This window comes from Hydractinia symbiolongicarpus, chromosome 2 (genome assembly GCF_029227915.1).
Source record: "Hydractinia symbiolongicarpus strain clone_291-10 chromosome 2, HSymV2.1, whole genome shotgun sequence".
Lineage (NCBI taxonomy): Eukaryota > Metazoa > Cnidaria > Hydrozoa > Anthoathecata > Hydractiniidae > Hydractinia > Hydractinia symbiolongicarpus.
Window position 1 is genome coordinate 36071081 of NC_079876.1, and position 19658 is coordinate 36090738.

At 35.5% G+C, this 19658-nt stretch overlaps 1 protein-coding gene across 1 annotated transcript; it reads right to left on the reverse strand.

The window, feature by feature from the left end:
- Positions 1–967: 967 nt before the first annotated feature.
- LOC130630161 (uncharacterized) lies at positions 968–5461 on the reverse strand. The gene has a single exon (XM_057443554.1). It carries the CDS (start codon positions 5459–5461, stop codon positions 968–970), a length of 4494 nt encoding a protein of 1497 aa, XP_057299537.1.
- Positions 5462–19658: the final 14197 nt, after the last annotated feature.

Genomic DNA, 19658 nt, shown 5'->3' on the forward strand with positions numbered 1-19658 from the left:
AATACCCATAAAGGGGGATTTTCACGAAGCGAATTGAACGACGAATTGTATCTGAGCATGCGCAGTTTTGATTTTGCATCGAAATATTCGCTTCGCTGAAAAGTAGAAACAGTTCCTACGTTTTCGCGGCTAAAGGTTTCGCTGCTAGTTTTTGACCAATCAGAACGCGGTTAACTAATGTAAACAATGAGTTTGGCCCCTAATTTATTTTGTTGTGAAAATTAAAAAGCGAGTTCGCCATTCAATTCGCTTCGTGAAAATCCCCCTTAAGGCAACCCTGGCTTTCAGTTTGCAAACTTTAACTGGACTTTAAAAAAGTGAATTTAGTAGAATAAAGTTCTTTAAGTTAGAAAGGGCTACAAAGTTTTAATTTTATTCACCCTTAAATGAAATTATGTTTATATAATTGTGAGCTCGAAAAATTTGTTTATTTATAAATCCAGCTAAAATTGACGTAACGGGGTGCACCTCGAGAAGGTAAGCCATTGGATTTCGCACCCCACCTATGAGAGAAGAAAAACATACATTTGCACAATAAAATATGACGCAAACTCTCACAGGCAGTGGACAACAATATTTTACAGTGTAGGAGATAGAGGTTCTTTTAAAAGGATATACAATTTAGTTTAGCAACACCGCGTGCGACAACTGTGTGCCACAAAGATCAAGTAGACGCGGCACTTGTTCAGGCGTAAACACACACTTTAATCATTGAAGTTGAGAAACTATCTCCGATTAAAGCTAGAGACAGAACATGCTAACACTGTCAACACACCTATTAAGGCATGAGAACACCTGAAACCCATCATATAATGGTCACGTAGGCAATACACAACTTTGATAAGCACCAAATCAAAATTGTAAGTTGCTTATTAAAATTATGTGATTGCAGGGTTAATGTTACAGGCAACATAACACTAACCAATACTTGAAATCTTAGTGTTGCATAAAAGCGAAACATGAAAAATTATAATACTTGTGGAAAAACAATATTTTTTGTAAAACACCTATCTCCTACATAACCTTGCTTAAAAGTATTAACAACCTGTACTTTAACTGCTTGAAATGACCGAGCACGTGAAAATGCAACATAAAGTTGGCCATGACTAAAGCAAGGTCTACGTAAAAATATACCAACTTTCTCAAAAGTTTGGCCTTGACTTTTATTTATAGTCAATGCGTAAGACAATCTTAAAGGAAACTGGGTGCGTTTAATTTGAAAGGGTAGATTTGTATCATTTGGACAGAGGGACACTCTCGGAATTAACACACGATCACCTCTACGAATACCGGTAAGAATTTCACAATCGATAACATTTGCACGCAGATTACGAACCATTAACCTTGTACCATTACAAAGACCGTCTTTAAGGGACAGATTTCCCAACAACATTACAACAGATCCAACTTTGACATTTAATTGGTGTGGTGGCATACCACTTGGAGTTAAGGAATTAATAAACTCCATGGGATATAAATCAATTTCTTCTTGATCATCCGAAACAACAGAGTCGATACTGTAATATGTACGGGTATCACCAGGAATTTGATTCAAAATTTGTTCATTTATTTCCAACGCTTCTTCGTTTGTTGGGGTTAAGATGACACAACGTGAAAATTCCACGTCATCTAATTCACTAAAGATAGAAGTAACGATATTTTCATTAGGTTGCAGAACACATTCATGGGGAATTTCAATACAACCTTGATTTGGATCATCTGGTTTTTGTGGCACCCGACCACTACCAAGGTTTAAAAGAAATTCAGCAAAGACTTGCTCTCCTTCTCCAGCTCTCATGTTCGTGTGGAGGTGGAAAATTCGAGTCAAGTGCCAGAGTTCTGAGCTTTTCAAACAAACTTCTACAATTTGTGCAGGTCCGGCTCTTCTGACAACAGGGAGTACTTGACGGAAATCTCCTCCCAGAAGAATAACTTTACCTGCAAAGGGAATTTCACTATTACATATATCCCTAAACATTCTGTCAATAGCTTCCAAAGCATATTTAGGTATCATGCTGGCTTCATCAAATATAATGATGACCTGTCTTCTTAAAAATGCTGCATGATCACTATTGGGTTTGATATTACATGTACAGCCGTCTAAAACAGGGACTGGTAACTTGAAAAGAGAGTGGACAGTCTTACCATTCTGCAATAATGTGGCAGCAATACCTGTCCAGGCACAAGTAGCAACACACAGATTTCTCGCAATAACTTCCTTAATAATATAATTATATGTAAAAGTTTTACCTGTGCCACCTGGCCCATCTAGGAAGAAAATATTGGCAACATTAATGTTACTATTGGTGACGGCATTTATAATAGAATCAGCTACATGAACCTGCTTAGCATTTAACAAAGGCCTGATATTTACAGCCTCCTGCCTCATTTCTTCAGCATTTGGCAAATCATCAAGCAAAGCTTCCTGTAAAGCAGGAAGACCAAAATCAGTAAGACGCTTACCAAATTGCTGAATAACCCCTTTAATTTTACCTAGCACCATTTGTTCTGCCTGTACTTCAGGGTGGTGACGTAAGTAATCCTCCATCATAGCAGCACGAAAGGTTTCCCACAATTCATGTGGGTTATTCGGTTCACCGTGAATCAATATAAAAGAAAACGCTTTTCTCATTTTAGATGGAGAAGCATATTCCACTAACTCGTTCATGGTGCGAATCCAAAGATTATCATCAGCTAACAATCCTCGTGCTAAGCATGCATCCCTAAAAGAAGCATAAATATTTTCTTCGAAATGTCTTAAGTCGTCAAAAGACGTAGCACCAGGGACATGCAATAGAAGGACGCGCAAAAAATACCTTTCACCTTCGCGGATACTGGCATTATACATTCTACTTACTATCTTTTCAGCACCGCGTTGCCTAACTACCCACCGTTTTTGTTGTTGTGTATTCCGAAAAACAAAGTGGTAAGGTATTTCAGTGTAAAAAAGTCGTTGCGCATGCTGGTCCTGCTGATTTAATTGAAACCAGGCTGTTAACATCGTCTTAGAATTTTCAGCCCTGTCAGCAGCAACAGCCTCGTTGCCTTCCCTAAAAAACACTTGTTGGTGATTTGGAAGGTGAACAGGAAGTCTTATGATGGAATGACTCTGAGTATGCATAGGAAATTCACAGAGACGCCAAGTTGCTTCAGGTGCAGACACATATCTGGCATCTAAGAATGTTGTTACTTCATCATGATCGATCCGCTCATTGATTTCTATGTGTGCAGTATCATAACCTTTGTAAATATATTTATACAAATACTTAACACTTTTAATTGACACACACGCTTCCAAGTTTATATGTGCCATATATTTTTTACATAGGAAAGGGTTATAAGGCACAACCCACCTATTATCAACATCTAAGTTTCGAATTCTTACCGTTCTTCCATTATCAGGGCGATGGTACATGGGATAACCATCAACATTTATAACAGTTCCGTCATTAAACTGCTTAGGAAAATGCTTAGTACACTCACCCTCTTTCATGCACGGAGATGTATTATTAAGGTGGCCACATGGCCCATGGATCATACATGACTTTATTATATCATGCAATTCAGCATCTTGGTTTTGATCCGGAATCTGTGCACAAATTAATAAGTCAATATCATCAGCATTTCGTAATTTAAACTCATTGTGTAGATGTAAAAGCATATGAACATGCGGTAAACCTCTTTTTTGAAATTCAATAACATCTACATGTGCACACAGAACACCCAATACACCGTCTTTTAAATCTTTTTTCAAAGCTAGTAATTTTAATTTAAAAACCCTTGCAACCAAATCCGGTCTATCAGAAGCAGATTGACCAGGTAACAAATTAGTAACAATTTCTGGCCATTTTGGATTGCAAGTAAAAGTCAAGAACAAATCTGGCTTACCCTTCTTTGAAACCAATGCCATTGCATCAAGGTACAACTGATGCATGTTACGGGGTGAGCCAGAAAAGGTGGAAGGCAAGACAACAACATTACCTGCTTGTAAGTTACGTTGATCTGCAGCATTTTGGAGGTAATCCAGAAGTCCTTGGTAGGACTCTGCTCGAAGCTGGTTTTGATTTCGGCGAATAAATGCAAGCCGTTGGCCTTCAACTTTAACATATGCATCTACTAAAAATTGCTGAAACAATTTGCCTGCTAGATGAAGGGCAGAAAATTCTCGCCTAATAGCAATGCGGTAAATATAATATTCCAACTGGGTTAGCCTATTTCTAACTCCAGTTGCATGCTCCCTGACATGGGCCATATTTGGGTCCCAACCCGGCTCACCACGTGGAAATAAAATGGGATACATCATAGGATCAATATTGCATGATATATGAGGGATTTGCCGCAAAGGTTGATTACGTGGATAAACAACAATATCTCTTGCAGCAGGAGGTGCTCCATCATTACCAACAAAGATGGCAGCAACTTCCTGATGCAAGGGTGCATTATACCTTCTGCGATCATTACCCTCGCGCATTACCATACTTACAACAGAAGGCTGTCTGTTTTCCGCAGCTGCTCTGGCTGTTTCTTCACGTTCCACTTCAGCCATATTTCTATAAGCTGCAGCATATGAAGAATCCCTGTTAAGAACATCTTGAATTATCTGCATTGTTTCGCGATTACAATGAGCATGTGTTGGATTCTCAATACGCATGTTTAAGGCAGCTGCAGCTTCTACAATATACAATTGGCTAAAATTAGGTACTTCATTCTGAGCAGGTAATAAAGCACCATACCTGTGAAATAATTGACCACATATTCTAAAACAGGGGGGTCCACGACCTGGTGGTGGTCGAATGTTTGCTGACAAAGAAGCAAAACTAAATGCATTATTGTATACTCTGATATGCTTACGAAACTGTTTAGCTTGGGCAGAGTCGTTGCTTAACAATTCACGTATTTCAGCAGGAAATTGTAATATAGCAGGCAGGGCCACTTTGCCATTGTGACAACACTTAAAATGATTTTCATTATTAAATTTAATAGCTCGACAATGCTCACACACAATAGTAAACTCACCTGCAGAATGTGTAGGAGGCAAAACATTGTTAATTCTAGCTAAATTTAAGAAACGTTGAACCCTAGCTCGATGACGCAATAATTCTGCCCTACGTCTTACTGCTGCTTGCTGGGGTAATTCATTTTCTCTATTCGCACGTTGACGTTGTGCATCTACCTGTTGGCGAGCATTTGCGTCTTCTACGTTTTCAGCTGCTCGTCTTGCGTTTTGGCGTAGAGCATCTGCTGCTCTACGCTGTTGGGCCTGTTCTAAAGTTTCATTGGGTCTCTGTTCCCTGTGACGTTGAGCATCAACTCTTCGCCGCGCAGCAACAACATCCAAATCATTATGTAAGCGGGGAATTGCATAATTATGATCACCATTCACAACAGCGTTTTCATGGGGAACATTATTTGCATAGTTATGTTCCAATAAAATATCTTGATTTTCTGGAGGAACATTCATGTTAACCCTGGCCAACTTAAAACGAAATTAAAAATTGACAGCAAAGAAATTGTCCCCCTAGCTAGCTAGGTAGCTATAGTTTATGTAACAAAAATGCAAAGAAACAAATAAATGAAGAAAAAGTATATCCTAAGAATGCAAAAAGTTTTTCCAGAAGTATAAAAAACTTGCCTCCTAGCTAGCTAAAAATGCAAAGAAACAAAGAAAGGACTGAAAAGAATATTCTAAGAATACAAAAAGTCTTCTTCAGAAGTATAAAAAAGCAAGAAACGATGCAAATTATAGTAAAGAAACTTTCCTTGACACCTTGCTCAGTCTTCTTGCTAATCTTCAGTCCGTTCATTTCTGTCCGCTGGAGCGCGAGATGTTTGCAACGCTGGAAACGGACAGCAACCCGGGGCAAAGTTTATAGGAACAATAGAGTCTGTGTAATAAGGCTCGTTGATTGGTTGGTCGTGGAAACTGTGAAACACGCCAAGAGCGGGAAAATAAAATAAAATCTTCCCCACAGTGCGGAAACAGTGCGTATCTTCTTCTTTCGTGCGTAATTTACAAAATTTCGTGTTTCCGTTACGGGACGCATCTTTCGCGGACAGACAGACAAAATACGGCTATTATTAAAGAGACTAGTCGTTAACCCATAAAAAATCCACAGCGTCACCCGTCCTTTATATGTCACATATTTCGTATTTCCGTCGCGGACACACAGACAGACGCCGACTATTATTAAGGAGACTAGCCGGGAAACCTGGCGTCAAAACGCGCGGGTAAGCCACAAGTCAAGTTGTGCCCCGGCGTTACCACTCTGTGGAGCGCTTAATAAGAGCCGTAAACTGTGCCATGCAATCAAGTGAAGCACCTTAGTACAGATATACAGTATTTGTGAATCAAGTGAAGCGCATACACCCTTATAGCGTTGCGACTGTAACATATTTCTCAAAAAATAACTTTCCCGCAGCGATAGCTGAAATAAAAACAGAGTTAACAAAGCCTTGTTACTCCATCACAGCAAAATAATCGTTCATTATTATTTTATTTTTCGGAATCAGATTTTGTGAAAGTTAAAAAATGAATCGTGACACCAGGCTGATTGCTTAGTACAGTTAAACAGTGTTGTGCAGGCGTATAAAGATAATACCCTTTAAAAATACTTTCTTGCTGATTCTGTTTATAAAAACACAAGAAACAGTCCAACAGCGTTAAGCGGGGTTAACCCTTTAGTACCAATAAACTGCGTTGCACATGCACATGGGCATAACAACCCTTAACAATAAAATAATCTGTTGTTAACAACGGGCTAACTGCTTGGTACAGTTAAACAGAGTTGAACAGGCGTATAGGCGTAATACCCTTTTCCAAAAACCTTCATTGCAACTTCGGTTTAAATAAAAACACAGGAAACAGCCTGTCGTTACCCGTACAGCTAAAACAATCGCTCAGCCATTTTATTAGCCGAAAATGTTTTCAGGAAAATCAAAAAGATAACATTTAGCATAAGAATTATTGCCTAAGATTATTGTTGTAGCCAGACTGAATTTTTATAATTTCGCGTTTAAGATCTCTACGTGGCTAACAAACGTGACAATCAATTAATTGGGCTTTCAACCTGATAATCTGAAAATTACATTATTTTAGTTTGTTTCGGTACAGCCGAAATCCATTATCTTTTCAATCATCCCTGTAAAGGGGACAATACAGAAGTTCTCCAGTGGCTTCTTATTATTTGGAGAAAACCCTTTATTCATTAACATCTCTGTCTTAAAAAGCTAGTTATATCTGCATTGCGATTTAGTAACTGCTATTCTCTTAACTAAAGAATTACTGACTATCTATACTACACCGCAAGCACATACCTCTCATTGTCAGTGGACATAACACTACCCGTGGAACCTTCTGTGACATCAACAAGGAATCTGCAAACAGACAAAAAAGGTGCTGATAAGAAGTGTTATTATGGGTTTATTAATGGTTAAGAAAAAAGAAAACTAAGTCATAGATATAAACCTCCCACTCTGGGAAGTGATTGTTAGCAGATCAGTTACAGATCTATAGAAAGAAAAAGTAGAAATCATAGAGCGAATGTTTTTTGCTAACTGTGACCTTAACACGCACTTAAAAATGCATACGTCTCATTGCAAATCTGCTTAATGTCTTCTGTAGCGCTTTCTATAACATCAAGTAGGGATCTGCAAAAAAGTATCAAAATTAATCAAGGAGTATTAATTACTGCAAAAGCTTAAATAAATATTAACTAAATTTTAACTTAAGCCCATTTATTTAAAAGTTACCGAAATTTCTACTCCATGGTAACAAGAAAAAAAATTCAAATTTTATTATACTTAAACTACCATTGCATTAGAAACATTTCCACGCAATCAATTCCTGATTATTAAAAATAAGTAAAAACACGTTGCATTCGAACGCAAGGTTTAATCATGCATGTTGTCATCACTGTGATTAGGAGAGTTACATCTAAGAAAGATTTAGGCATCCATCTAAATCAAGCAAAAATGCGTAGGTTAAAGAGGGACCACTCATTGAACATGTAACGTATAAAAAAATCTGCTAAAGCAATTAGATAATAAAAAATCTAAAATAGGTGCCATAAATTAATCACATACCCATGACTTTCTACTACAATTGGAAACGCCACATCGAAATCTAAACTGTAAACAAAGTAAAATTAGCATCTTGTAGGAAAAAAATATATATATATTTAAAAAACGTTATACCACCTCTAAGTAGTTATTAAGTCAGCTTTACACAACAAACCACAAATAAACTATAATTGTGAGGAACAGTTTTTAGATTTAAAGTTGCGTAACATATAAGCAGTATTACAAGTATTGAAAGAAGCTTACCATGTTTTTTCTTTATTTTCTACTTGAAAATCAATCGCTGATTCTCTTGAACATTGTACCTGCAACAAAAAGGACTTAGTATAGTGATAAAGAAGACATAAATTTTTTAACATGGAACAACAAACATTAAAGTCGTTTATGCATTTTTGAAAACCTAATTAAACATTTTCTACTAAAAGAAGTGGTTCCTCGTCCTCATCTTCACTGTCCTCACCGCAAATTAACAAATGCTCCAACTAAAGAAATGTTTCAACGTTTACTTTATTTTGAGGACTGCCCCAGATATTCACTGCAGCACAAAATATAACTGGAATACATACTTCATCATCCTCTGTTGTCCCATATATTTTTGCTAACAGTAGCTTTTCACATCCACGTAAGTTGCTATCAGCATACTAAAATACAGTAACTTATTAATGTGAGCTCAGCATATTTAATAATTCGAATAACATCAGAAAAAATAAGATTTAATAAATGATCAATCATGATCATATCTTAATTTTATGAATCCAATAATAGCATCAATGTTTTTCATCTGAGGAATCAATGTAGCCAACTTTCATGGCAAGGCAGTATATAAACAGAGGAGAGACTACAGAGAAAAAAAGCCAAGCAAATGCACTATTTGATACCGCTTCCTTTACAAAAACTACAAGAAGTCAATATCAACGACTACACATTCTTTTATAAGAACCAGTCTTTAAATAACATTAGGCTCAGAAAGGCCAAATTTTAAGAAACTTTAGCAGGCTGAGAAAGATCTCTAGCATTATGAAACTTGCACATATAACAGAAAAGGTAAGTAAAAACATAGCAAATGTCGTTCATATATATCAAACCATAGTCCAAATCTGGAAAAAGCCTTGTAAACCAAAGATTTTTCAGGGTCAAATAAAGAAAATTCAAGAAACATTTAAGACTCAAATTATCAACGTTTTAAGAAACTCTAGGCTCAATCAAATGCTTGTATTGCAAACTTGCACTTGCTTATCGCACAAATAGCGTGAATTTTTTGAAGATACGCTCTTTTTCTTACAAAGGAATACTCTGGCTAAAGCCTCTTTGATGTAATGATTAATTTTAGAATATCTAAAAGTTCTAAAAACGTTAAATCTAGACAACCATTAAAATGGTCTTATTCTTTGACTTTCCTTGTACTGTTGATTTCTGAAAGTGATTTTTTAGAAAATGTAAAAAGTGGATCACTGTTAACTAAAACTGTAATATTCTTGCATTTTAAGTAAAAGTTCTGTTAATAATTCTGTGCTCATTACTTTAGACATTGTTGAACACACTACTATATATGTAATAACTGGCAGAGCTGAGTTGGTGAGTTGGGTAGTCGTGAATTGGGATTACTTAATGTTGCATATTTGATATTTGCAAACCGATCAATTTCGGATTAGGAAAATTCAGGGGCATATAAACATGTACATTTTTATTCAAATAGTTACTGTCCTGTCAAGATATTCTTGCATTTTAAGTAAAAGTTCTGTTAATAATTCTGTGCTCATTACTTTAGACATTGTTGAACACACTACTATATATGTAATAACTGGCAGAGCTGAGTTGGTGAGTTGGGTAGTCGTGAATTGGTGAGTTAGTGAGTTGCACAATTTGCCGATGCCGACACCGGATGAATTGTTTTAAAGTTCCGAATCTGTTCTCTGTTGCACACTTTCCCTCGCGGAATTTTACATTTAAAAATATAGAATGCTGAATTTTATTTCAATTTCAGGCTAAGGAATGAATGAAGCATTGGACGCTGTTTGTACGAAGTGAACGATTGTCATTTCGGTCAAGTTGGATGAATTTTGAATAAATGTTAATTTAAAAACAAAAAAAAATCGTGTGTAAATTTACTGCTCATTAAAATTTAATACACCATAATTTTTAGTCTAAACCGATTTTCTTTCATCCATGGTTTCCGAACTTTTTCTTACGAAATCATAATAGGCACGATAAATGTATAACCTCCTTTATTTTAAAACAGTGTAGGTAAATAATAATGAAGAAATGCCAAATAAAAATAATTGTAATTCATAATTCAAAATAATTGGGATTCAGGCCAGTTATAGTTTAGCGTAATTATTTAGAAGCCAAAAAGCACCCGCCGTAATTAAATAAACATGTTTATCATAGGAAATAATCAGCATAAAATAATTGTGAAGAATTTATTACAGTTAAGTTAATTCCACAAATCAAAGCCAATTAGCATAATCAAATCTGCTACAAAGCTTAGCAAAACATATAAAACTCGCGCCGCAGTATTTATTAAAACATTTTCGTATTTTGTAAATTTAAAGATATTTTAGTGTCTAGGGCAAGTACAAAAAACATCTAATTCATTAGGTCCACGACGCGGCTAACCTACCGTTTCGCCATGCACGGAGATAACATATATTTCCGTAACTGACAAGACGGAAGTTTTTTTCACATGAGGGCGCATTCGTCGTCATGTGAAGGGCAAAAATTCTCATGTGAATTGCGTATTTACATGGGGGTGCAAGAAATTTACATAAAGGCACATGGGAAAAATGCCGCTGATCACCGATTTGGCAGTGAAAAATTGAAAAGATATATAAATTTACTATTTCTAAATTAGGGCTACAGTATGAAAATGTTGACGTGTAGCATATTGCACACTAAAAATTGGTTCTATGTTATCCAGGCACGTAAATATTAATTCTTAAATTAAGGTCTATAGTAAAGAAACTTTCCTTGACACCTTGCTCAGTCTTCTTGCTAATCTTCAGTCCGTTCATTTCTGTCCGCTGGAGCGCGAGATGTTTGCAACGCTGGAAACGGACAGCAACCCGGGGCAAAGTTTATAGGAACAATAGAGTCTGTGTAATAAGGCTCGTTGATTGGTTGGTCGTGGAAACTGTGAAACACGCCAAGAGCGGGAAAATAAAATAAAATCTTCCCCACAGTGCGGAAACAGTGCGTATCTTCTTCTTTCGTGCGTAATTTACAAAATTTCGTGTTTCCGTTACGGGACGCATCTTTCGCGGACAGACAGACAAAATACGGCTATTATTAAAGAGACTAGTCGTTAACCCATAAAAAATCCACAGCGTCACCCGTCCTTTATATGTCACATATTTCGTATTTCCGTCGCGGACACACAGACAGACGACGACTATTATTAAGGAGACTAGCCGGGAAACCTGGCGTCAAAACGCGCGGGTAAGCCACAAGTCAAGTTGTGCCCCGGCGTTACCACTCTGTGGAGCGCTTAATAAGAGCCGTAAACTGTGCCATGCAATCAAGTGAAGCACCTTAGTACAGATATACAGTATTTGTGAATCAAGTGAAGCGCATACACCCTTATAGCGTTGCGACTGTAACATATTTCTCAAAAAATAACTTTCCCGCAGCGATAGCTGAAATAAAAACAGAGTTAACAAAGCCTTGTTACTCCATCACAGCAAAATAATCGTTCATTATTATTTTATTTTTCGGAATCAGATTTTGTGAAAGTTAAAAAATGAATCGTGACACCAGGCTGATTGCTTAGTACAGTTAAACAGTGTTGTGCAGGCGTATAAAGATAATACCCTTTAAAAATACTTTCTTGCTGATTCTGTTTATAAAAACACAAGAAACAGTCCAACAGCGTTAAGCGGGGTTAACCCTTTAGTACCAATAAACTGCGTTGCACATGCACATGGGCATAACAACCCTTAACAATAAAATAATCTGTTGTTAACAACGGGCTAACTGCTTGGTACAGTTAAACAGAGTTGAACAGGCGTATAGGCGTAATACCCTTTTCCAAAAACCTTCATTGCAACTTCGGTTTAAATAAAAACACAGGAAACAGCCTGTCGTTACCCGTACAGCTAAAACAATCGCTCAGCCATTTTATTAGCCGAAAATGTTTTCAGGAAAATCAAAAAGATAACATTTAGCATAAGAATTATTGCCTAAGATTATTGTTGTAGCCAGACTGAATTTTTATAATTTCGCGTTTAAGATCTCTACGTGGCTAACAAACGTGACAATCAATTAATTGGGCTTTCAACCTGATAATCTGAAAATTACATTATTTTAGTTTGTTTCGGTACAGCCGAAATCCATTATCTTTTCAATCATCCCTGTAAAGGGGACAATACAGAAGTTCTCCAGTGGCTTCTTATTATTTGGAGAAAACCCTTTATTCATTAACATCTCTGTCTTAAAAAGCTAGTTATATCTGCATTGCGATTTAGTAACTGCTATTCTCTTAACTAAAGAATTACTGACTATCTATACTACACCGCAAGCACATACCTCTCATTGTCAGTGGACATAACACTACCCGTGGAACCTTCTGTGACATCAACAAGGAATCTGCAAACAGACAAAAAAGGTGCTGATAAGAAGTGTTATTATGGGTTTATTAATGGTTAAGAAAAAAGAAAACTAAGTCATAGATATAAACCTCCCACTCTGGGAAGTGATTGTTAGCAGATCAGTTACAGATCTATAGAAAGAAAAAGTAGAAATCATAGAGCGAATGTTTTTTGCTAACTGTGACCTTAACACGCACTTAAAAATGCATACGTCTCATTGCAAATCTGCTTAATGTCTTCTGTAGCGCTTTCTATAACATCAAGTAGGGATCTGCAAAAAAGTATCAAAATTAATCAAGGAGTATTAATTACTGCAAAAGCTTAAATAAATATTAACTAAATTTTAACTTAAGCCCATTTATTTAAAAGTTACCGAAATTTCTACTCCATGGTAACAAGAAAAAAAATTCAAATTTTATTATACTTAAACTACCATTGCATTAGAAACATTTCCACGCAATCAATTCCTGATTATTAAAAATAAGTAAAAACACGTTGCATTCGAACGCAAGGTTTAATCATGCATGTTGTCATCACTGTGATTAGGAGAGTTACATCTAAGAAAGATTTAGGCATCCATCTAAATCAAGCAAAAATGCGTAGGTTAAAGAGGGACCACTCATTGAACATGTAACGTATAAAAAAATCTGCTAAAGCAATTAGATAATAAAAAATCTAAAATAGGTGCCATAAATTAATCACATACCCATGACTTTCTACTACAATTGGAAACGCCACATCGAAATCTAAACTGTAAACAAAGTAAAATTAGCATCTTGTAGGAAAAAAATATATATATATTTAAAAAACGTTATACCACCTCTAAGTAGTTATTAAGTCAGCTTTACACAACAAACCACAAATAAACTATAATTGTGAGGAACAGTTTTTAGATTTAAAGTTGCGTAACATATAAGCAGTATTACAAGTATTGAAAGAAGCTTACCATGTTTTTTCTTTATTTTCTACTTGAAAATCAATCGCTGATTCTCTTGAACATTGTACCTGCAACAAAAAGGACTTAGTATAGTGATAAAGAAGACATAAATTTTTTAACATGGAACAACAAACATTAAAGTCGTTTATGCATTTTTGAAAACCTAATTAAACATTTTCTACTAAAAGAAGTGGTTCCTCGTCCTCATCTTCACTGTCCTCACCGCAAATTAACAAATGCTCCAACTAAAGAAATGTTTCAACGTTTACTTTATTTTGAGGACTGCCCCAGATATTCACTGCAGCACAAAATATAACTGGAATACATACTTCATCATCCTCTGTTGTCCCATATATTTTTGCTAACAGTAGCTTTTCACATCCACGTAAGTTGCTATCAGCATACTAAAATACAGTAACTTATTAATGTGAGCTCAGCATATTTAATAATTCGAATAACATCAGAAAAAATAAGATTTAATAAATGATCAATCATGATCATATCTTAATTTTATGAATCCAAAAATAGCATCAATGTTTTTCATCTGAGGAATCAATGTAGCCAACTTTCATGGCAAGGCAGTATATAAACAGAGGAGAGACTACAGAGAAAAAAAGCCAAGCAAATGCACTATTTGATACCGCTTCCTTTACAAAAACTACAAGAAGTCAATATCAACGACTACACATTCTTTTATAAGAACCAGTCTTTAAATAACATTAGGCTCAGAAAGGCCAAATTTTAAGAAACTTTAGCAGGCTGAGAAAGATCTCTAGCATTATGAAACTTGCACATATAACAGAAAAGGTAAGTAAAAACATAGCAAATGTCGTTCATATATATCAAACCATAGTCCAAATCTGGAAAAAGCCTTGTAAACCAAAGATTTTTCAGGGTCAAATAAAGAAAATTCAAGAAACATTTAAGACTCAAATTATCAACGTTTTAAGAAACTCTAGGCTCAATCAAATGCTTGTATTGCAAACTTGCACTTGCTTATCGCACAAATAGCGTGAATTTTTTGAAGATACGCTCTTTTTCTTACAAAGGAATACTCTGGCTAAAGCCTCTTTGATGTAATGATTAATTTTAGAATATCTAAAAGTTCTAAAAACGTTAAATCTAGACAACCATTAAAATGGTCTTATTCTTTGACTTTCCTTGTACTGTTGATTTCTGAAAGTGATTTTTTAGAAAATGTAAAAAGTGGATCACTGTTAACTAAAACTGTAATATTCTTGCATTTTAAGTAAAAGTTCTGTTAATAATTCTGTGCTCATTACTTTAGACATTGTTGAACACACTACTATATATGTAATAACTGGCAGAGCTGAGTTGGTGAGTTGGGTAGTCGTGAATTGGGATTACTTAATGTTGCATATTTGATATTTGCAAACCGATCAATTTCGGATTAGGAAAATTCAGGGGCATATAAACATGTACATTTTTATTCAAATAGTTACTGTCCTGTCAAGATATTCTTGCATTTTAAGTAAAAGTTCTGTTAATAATTCTGTGCTCATTACTTTAGACATTGTTGAACACACTACTATATATGTAATAACTGGCAGAGCTGAGTTGGTGAGTTGGGTAGTCGTGAATTGGTGAGTTAGTGAGTTGCACAATTTGCCGATGCCGACACCGGATGAATTGTTTTAAAGTTCCGAATCTGTTCTCTGTTGCACACTTTCCCTCGCGGAATTTTACATTTAAAAATATAGAATGCTGAATTTTATTTCAATTTCAGGCTAAGGAATGAATGAAGCATTGGACGCTGTTTGTACGAAGTGAACGATTGTCATTTCGGTCAAGTTGGATGAATTTTGAATAAATGTTAATTTAAAAACAAAAAAAAATCGTGTGTAAATTTACTGCTCATTAAAATTTAATACACCATAATTTTTAGTCTAAACCGATTTTCTTTCATCCATGGTTTCCGAACTTTTTCTTACGAAATCATAATAGGCACGATAAATGTATAACCTCCTTTATTTTAAAACAGTGTAGGTAAATAATAATGAAGAAATGCCAAATAAAAATAATTGTAATTCATAATTCAAAATAATTGGGATTCAGGCCAGTTATAGTTTAGCGTAATTATTTAGAAGCCAAAAAGCACCCGCCGTAATTAAATAAACATGTTTATCATAGGAAATAATCAGCATAAAATAATTGTGAAGAATTTATTACAGTTAAGTTAATTCCACAAATCAAAGCCAATTAGCATAATCAAATCTGCTACAAAGCTTAGCAAAACATATAAAACTCGCGCCGCAGTATTTATTAAAACATTTTCGTATTTTGTAAATTTAAAGATATTTTAGTGTCTAGGGCAAGTACAAAAAACATCTAATTCATTAGGTCCACGACGCGGCTAACCTACCGTTTCGCCATGCACGGAGATAACATATATTTCCGTAACTGACAAGACGGAAGTTTTTTTCACATGAGGGCGCATTCGTCGTCATGTGAAGGGCAAAAATTCTCATGTGAATTGCGTATTTACATGGGGGTGCAAGAAATTTACATAAAGGCACATGGGAAAAATGCCGCTGATCACCGATTTGGCAGTGAAAAATTGAAAAGATATATAAATTTACTATTTCTAAATTAGGGCTACAGTATGAAAATGTTGACGTGTAGCATATTGCACACTAAAAATTGGTTCTATGTTATCCAGGCACGTAAATATTAATTCTTAAATTAAGGTCTATAGTAAAGAAACTTTCCTTGACACCTTGCTCAGTCTTCTTGCTAATCTTCAGTCCGTTCATTTCTGTCCGCTGGAGCGCGAGATGTTTGCAACGCTGGAAACGGACAGCAACCCGGGGCAAAGTTTATAGGAACAATAGAGTCTGTGTAATAAGGCTCGTTGATTGGTTGGTCGTGGAAACTGTGAAACACGCCAAGAGCGGGAAAATAAAATAAAATCTTCCCCACAGTGCGGAAACAGTGCGTATCTTCTTCTTTCGTGCGTAATTTACAAAATTTCGTGTTTCCGTTACGGGACGCATCTTTCGCGGACAGACAGACAAAATACGGCTATTATTAAAGAGACTAGTCGTTAACCCATAAAAAATCCACAGCGTCACCCGTCCTTTATATGTCACATATTTCGTATTTCCGTCGCGGACACACAGACAGACGACGACTATTATTAAGGAGACTAGCCGGGAAACCTGGCGTCAAAACGCGCGGGTAAGCCACAAGTCAAGTTGTGCCCCGGCGTTACCACTCTGTGGAGCGCTTAATAAGAGCCGTAAACTGTGCCATGCAATCAAGTGAAGCACCTTAGTACAGATATACAGTATTTGTGAATCAAGTGAAGCGCATACACCCTTATAGCGTTGCGACTGTAACATATTTCTCAAAAAATAACTTTCCCGCAGCGATAGCTGAAATAAAAACAGAGTTAACAAAGCCTTGTTACTCCATCACAGCAAAATAATCGTTCATTATTATTTTATTTTTCGGAATCAGATTTTGTGAAAGTTAAAAAATGAATCGTGACACCAGGCTGATTGCTTAGTACAGTTAAACAGTGTTGTGCAGGCGTATAAAGATAATACCCTTTAAAAATACTTTCTTGCTGATTCTGTTTATAAAAACACAAGAAACAGTCCAACAGCGTTAAGCGGGGTTAACCCTTTAGTACCAATAAACTGCGTTGCACATGCACATGGGCATAACAACCCTTAACAATAAAATAATCTGTTGTTAACAACGGGCTAACTGCTTGGTACAGTTAAACAGAGTTGAACAGGCGTATAGGCGTAATACCCTTTTCCAAAAACCTTCATTGCAACTTCGGTTTAAATAAAAACACAGGAAACAGCCTGTCGTTACCCGTACAGCTAAAACAATCGCTCAGCCATTTTATTAGCCGAAAATGTTTTCAGGAAAATCAAAAAGATAACATTTAGCATAAGAATTATTGCCTAAGATTATTGTTGTAGCCAGACTGAATTTTTATAATTTCGCGTTTAAGATCTCTACGTGGCTAACAAACGTGACAATCAATTAATTGGGCTTTCAACCTGATAATCTGAAAATTACATTATTTTAGTTTGTTTCGGTACAGCCGAAATCCATTATCTTTTCAATCATCCCTGTAAAGGGGACAATACAGAAGTTCTCCAGTGGCTTCTTATTATTTGGAGAAAACCCTTTATTCATTAACATCTCTGTCTTAAAAAGCTAGTTATATCTGCATTGCGATTTAGTAACTGCTATTCTCTTAACTAAAGAATTACTGACTATCTATACTACACCGCAAGCACATACCTCTCATTGTCAGTGGACATAACACTACCCGTGGAACCTTCTGTGACATCAACAAGGAATCTGCAAACAGACAAAAAAGGTGCTGATAAGAAGTGTTATTATGGGTTTATTAATGGTTAAGAAAAAAGAAAACTAAGTCATAGATATAAACCTCCCACTCTGGGAAGTGATTGTTAGCAGATCAGTTACAGATCTATAGAAAGAAAAAGTAGAAATCATAGAGCGAATGTTTTTTGCTAACTGTGACCTTAACACGCACTTAAGAATGCATACGTCTCATTGCAAATCTGCTTAATGTCTTCTGTAGCGCTTTCTATAACATCAAGTAGGGATCTGCAAAAAAGTATCAAAATTAATCAAGGAGTATTAATTACTGCAAAAGCTTAAATAAATATTAACTAAATTTTAACTTAAGCCCATTTATTTAAAAGTTACCGAAATTTCTACTCCATGGTAACAAGAAAAAAAATTCAAATTTTATTATACTTAAACTACCATTGCATTAGAAACATTTCCACGCAATCAATTCCTGATTATTAAAAATAAGTAAAAACACGTTGCATTCGAACGCAAGGTTTAATCATGCATGTTGTCATCACTGTGATTAGGAGAGTTACATCTAAGAAAGATTTAGGCATCCATCTAAATCAAGCAAAAATGCGTAGGTTAAAGAGGGACCACTCATTGAACATGTAACGTATAAAAAAATCTGCTAAAGCAATTAGATAATAAAAAATCTAAAATAGGTGCCATAAATTAATCACATACCCATGACTTTCTACTACAATTGGAAACGCCACATCGAAATCTAAACTGTAAACAAAGTAAAATTAGCATCTTGTAGGAAAAAAATATATATATATTTAAAAAACGTTATACCACCTCTAAGTAGTTATTAAGTCAGCTTTACACAACAAACCACAAATAAACTATAATTGTGAGGAACAGTTTTTAGATTTAAAGTTGCGTAACATATAAGCAGTATTACAAGTATTGAAAGAAGCTTACCATGTTTTTTCTTTATTTTCTACTTGAAAATCAATCGCTGATTCTCTTGAACATTGTACCTGCAACAAAAAGGACTTAGTATAGTGATAAAGAAGACATAAATTTTTTAACATGGAACAACAAACATTAAAGTCGTTTATGCATTTTTGAAAACCTAATTAAACATTTTCTACTAAAAGAAGTGGTTCCTCGTCCTCATCTTCACTGTCCTCACCGCAAATTAACAAATGCTCCAACTAAAGAAATGTTTCAACGTTTACTTTATTTTGAGGACTGCCCCAGATATTCACTGCAGCACAAAATATAACTGGAATACATACTTCATCATCCTCTGTTGTCCCATATATTTTTGCTAACAGTAGCTTTTCACATCCACGTAAGTTGCTATCAGCATACTAAAATACAGTAACTTATTAATGTGAGCTCAGCATATTTAATAATTCGAATAACATCAGAAAAAATAAGATTTAATAAATGATCAATCATGATCATATCTTAATTTTATGAATCCAAAAATAGCATCAATGTTTTTCATCTGAGGAATCAATGTAGCCAACTTTCATGGCAAGGCAGTATATAAACAGAGGAGAGACTACAGAGAAAAAAAGCCAAGCAAATGCACTATTTGATACCGCTTCCTTTACAAAAACTACAAGAAGTCAATATCAACGACTACACATTCTTTTATAAGAACCAGTCTTTAAATAACATTAGGCTCAGAAAGGCCAAATTTTAAGAAACTTTAGCAGGCTGAGAAAGATCTCTAGCAT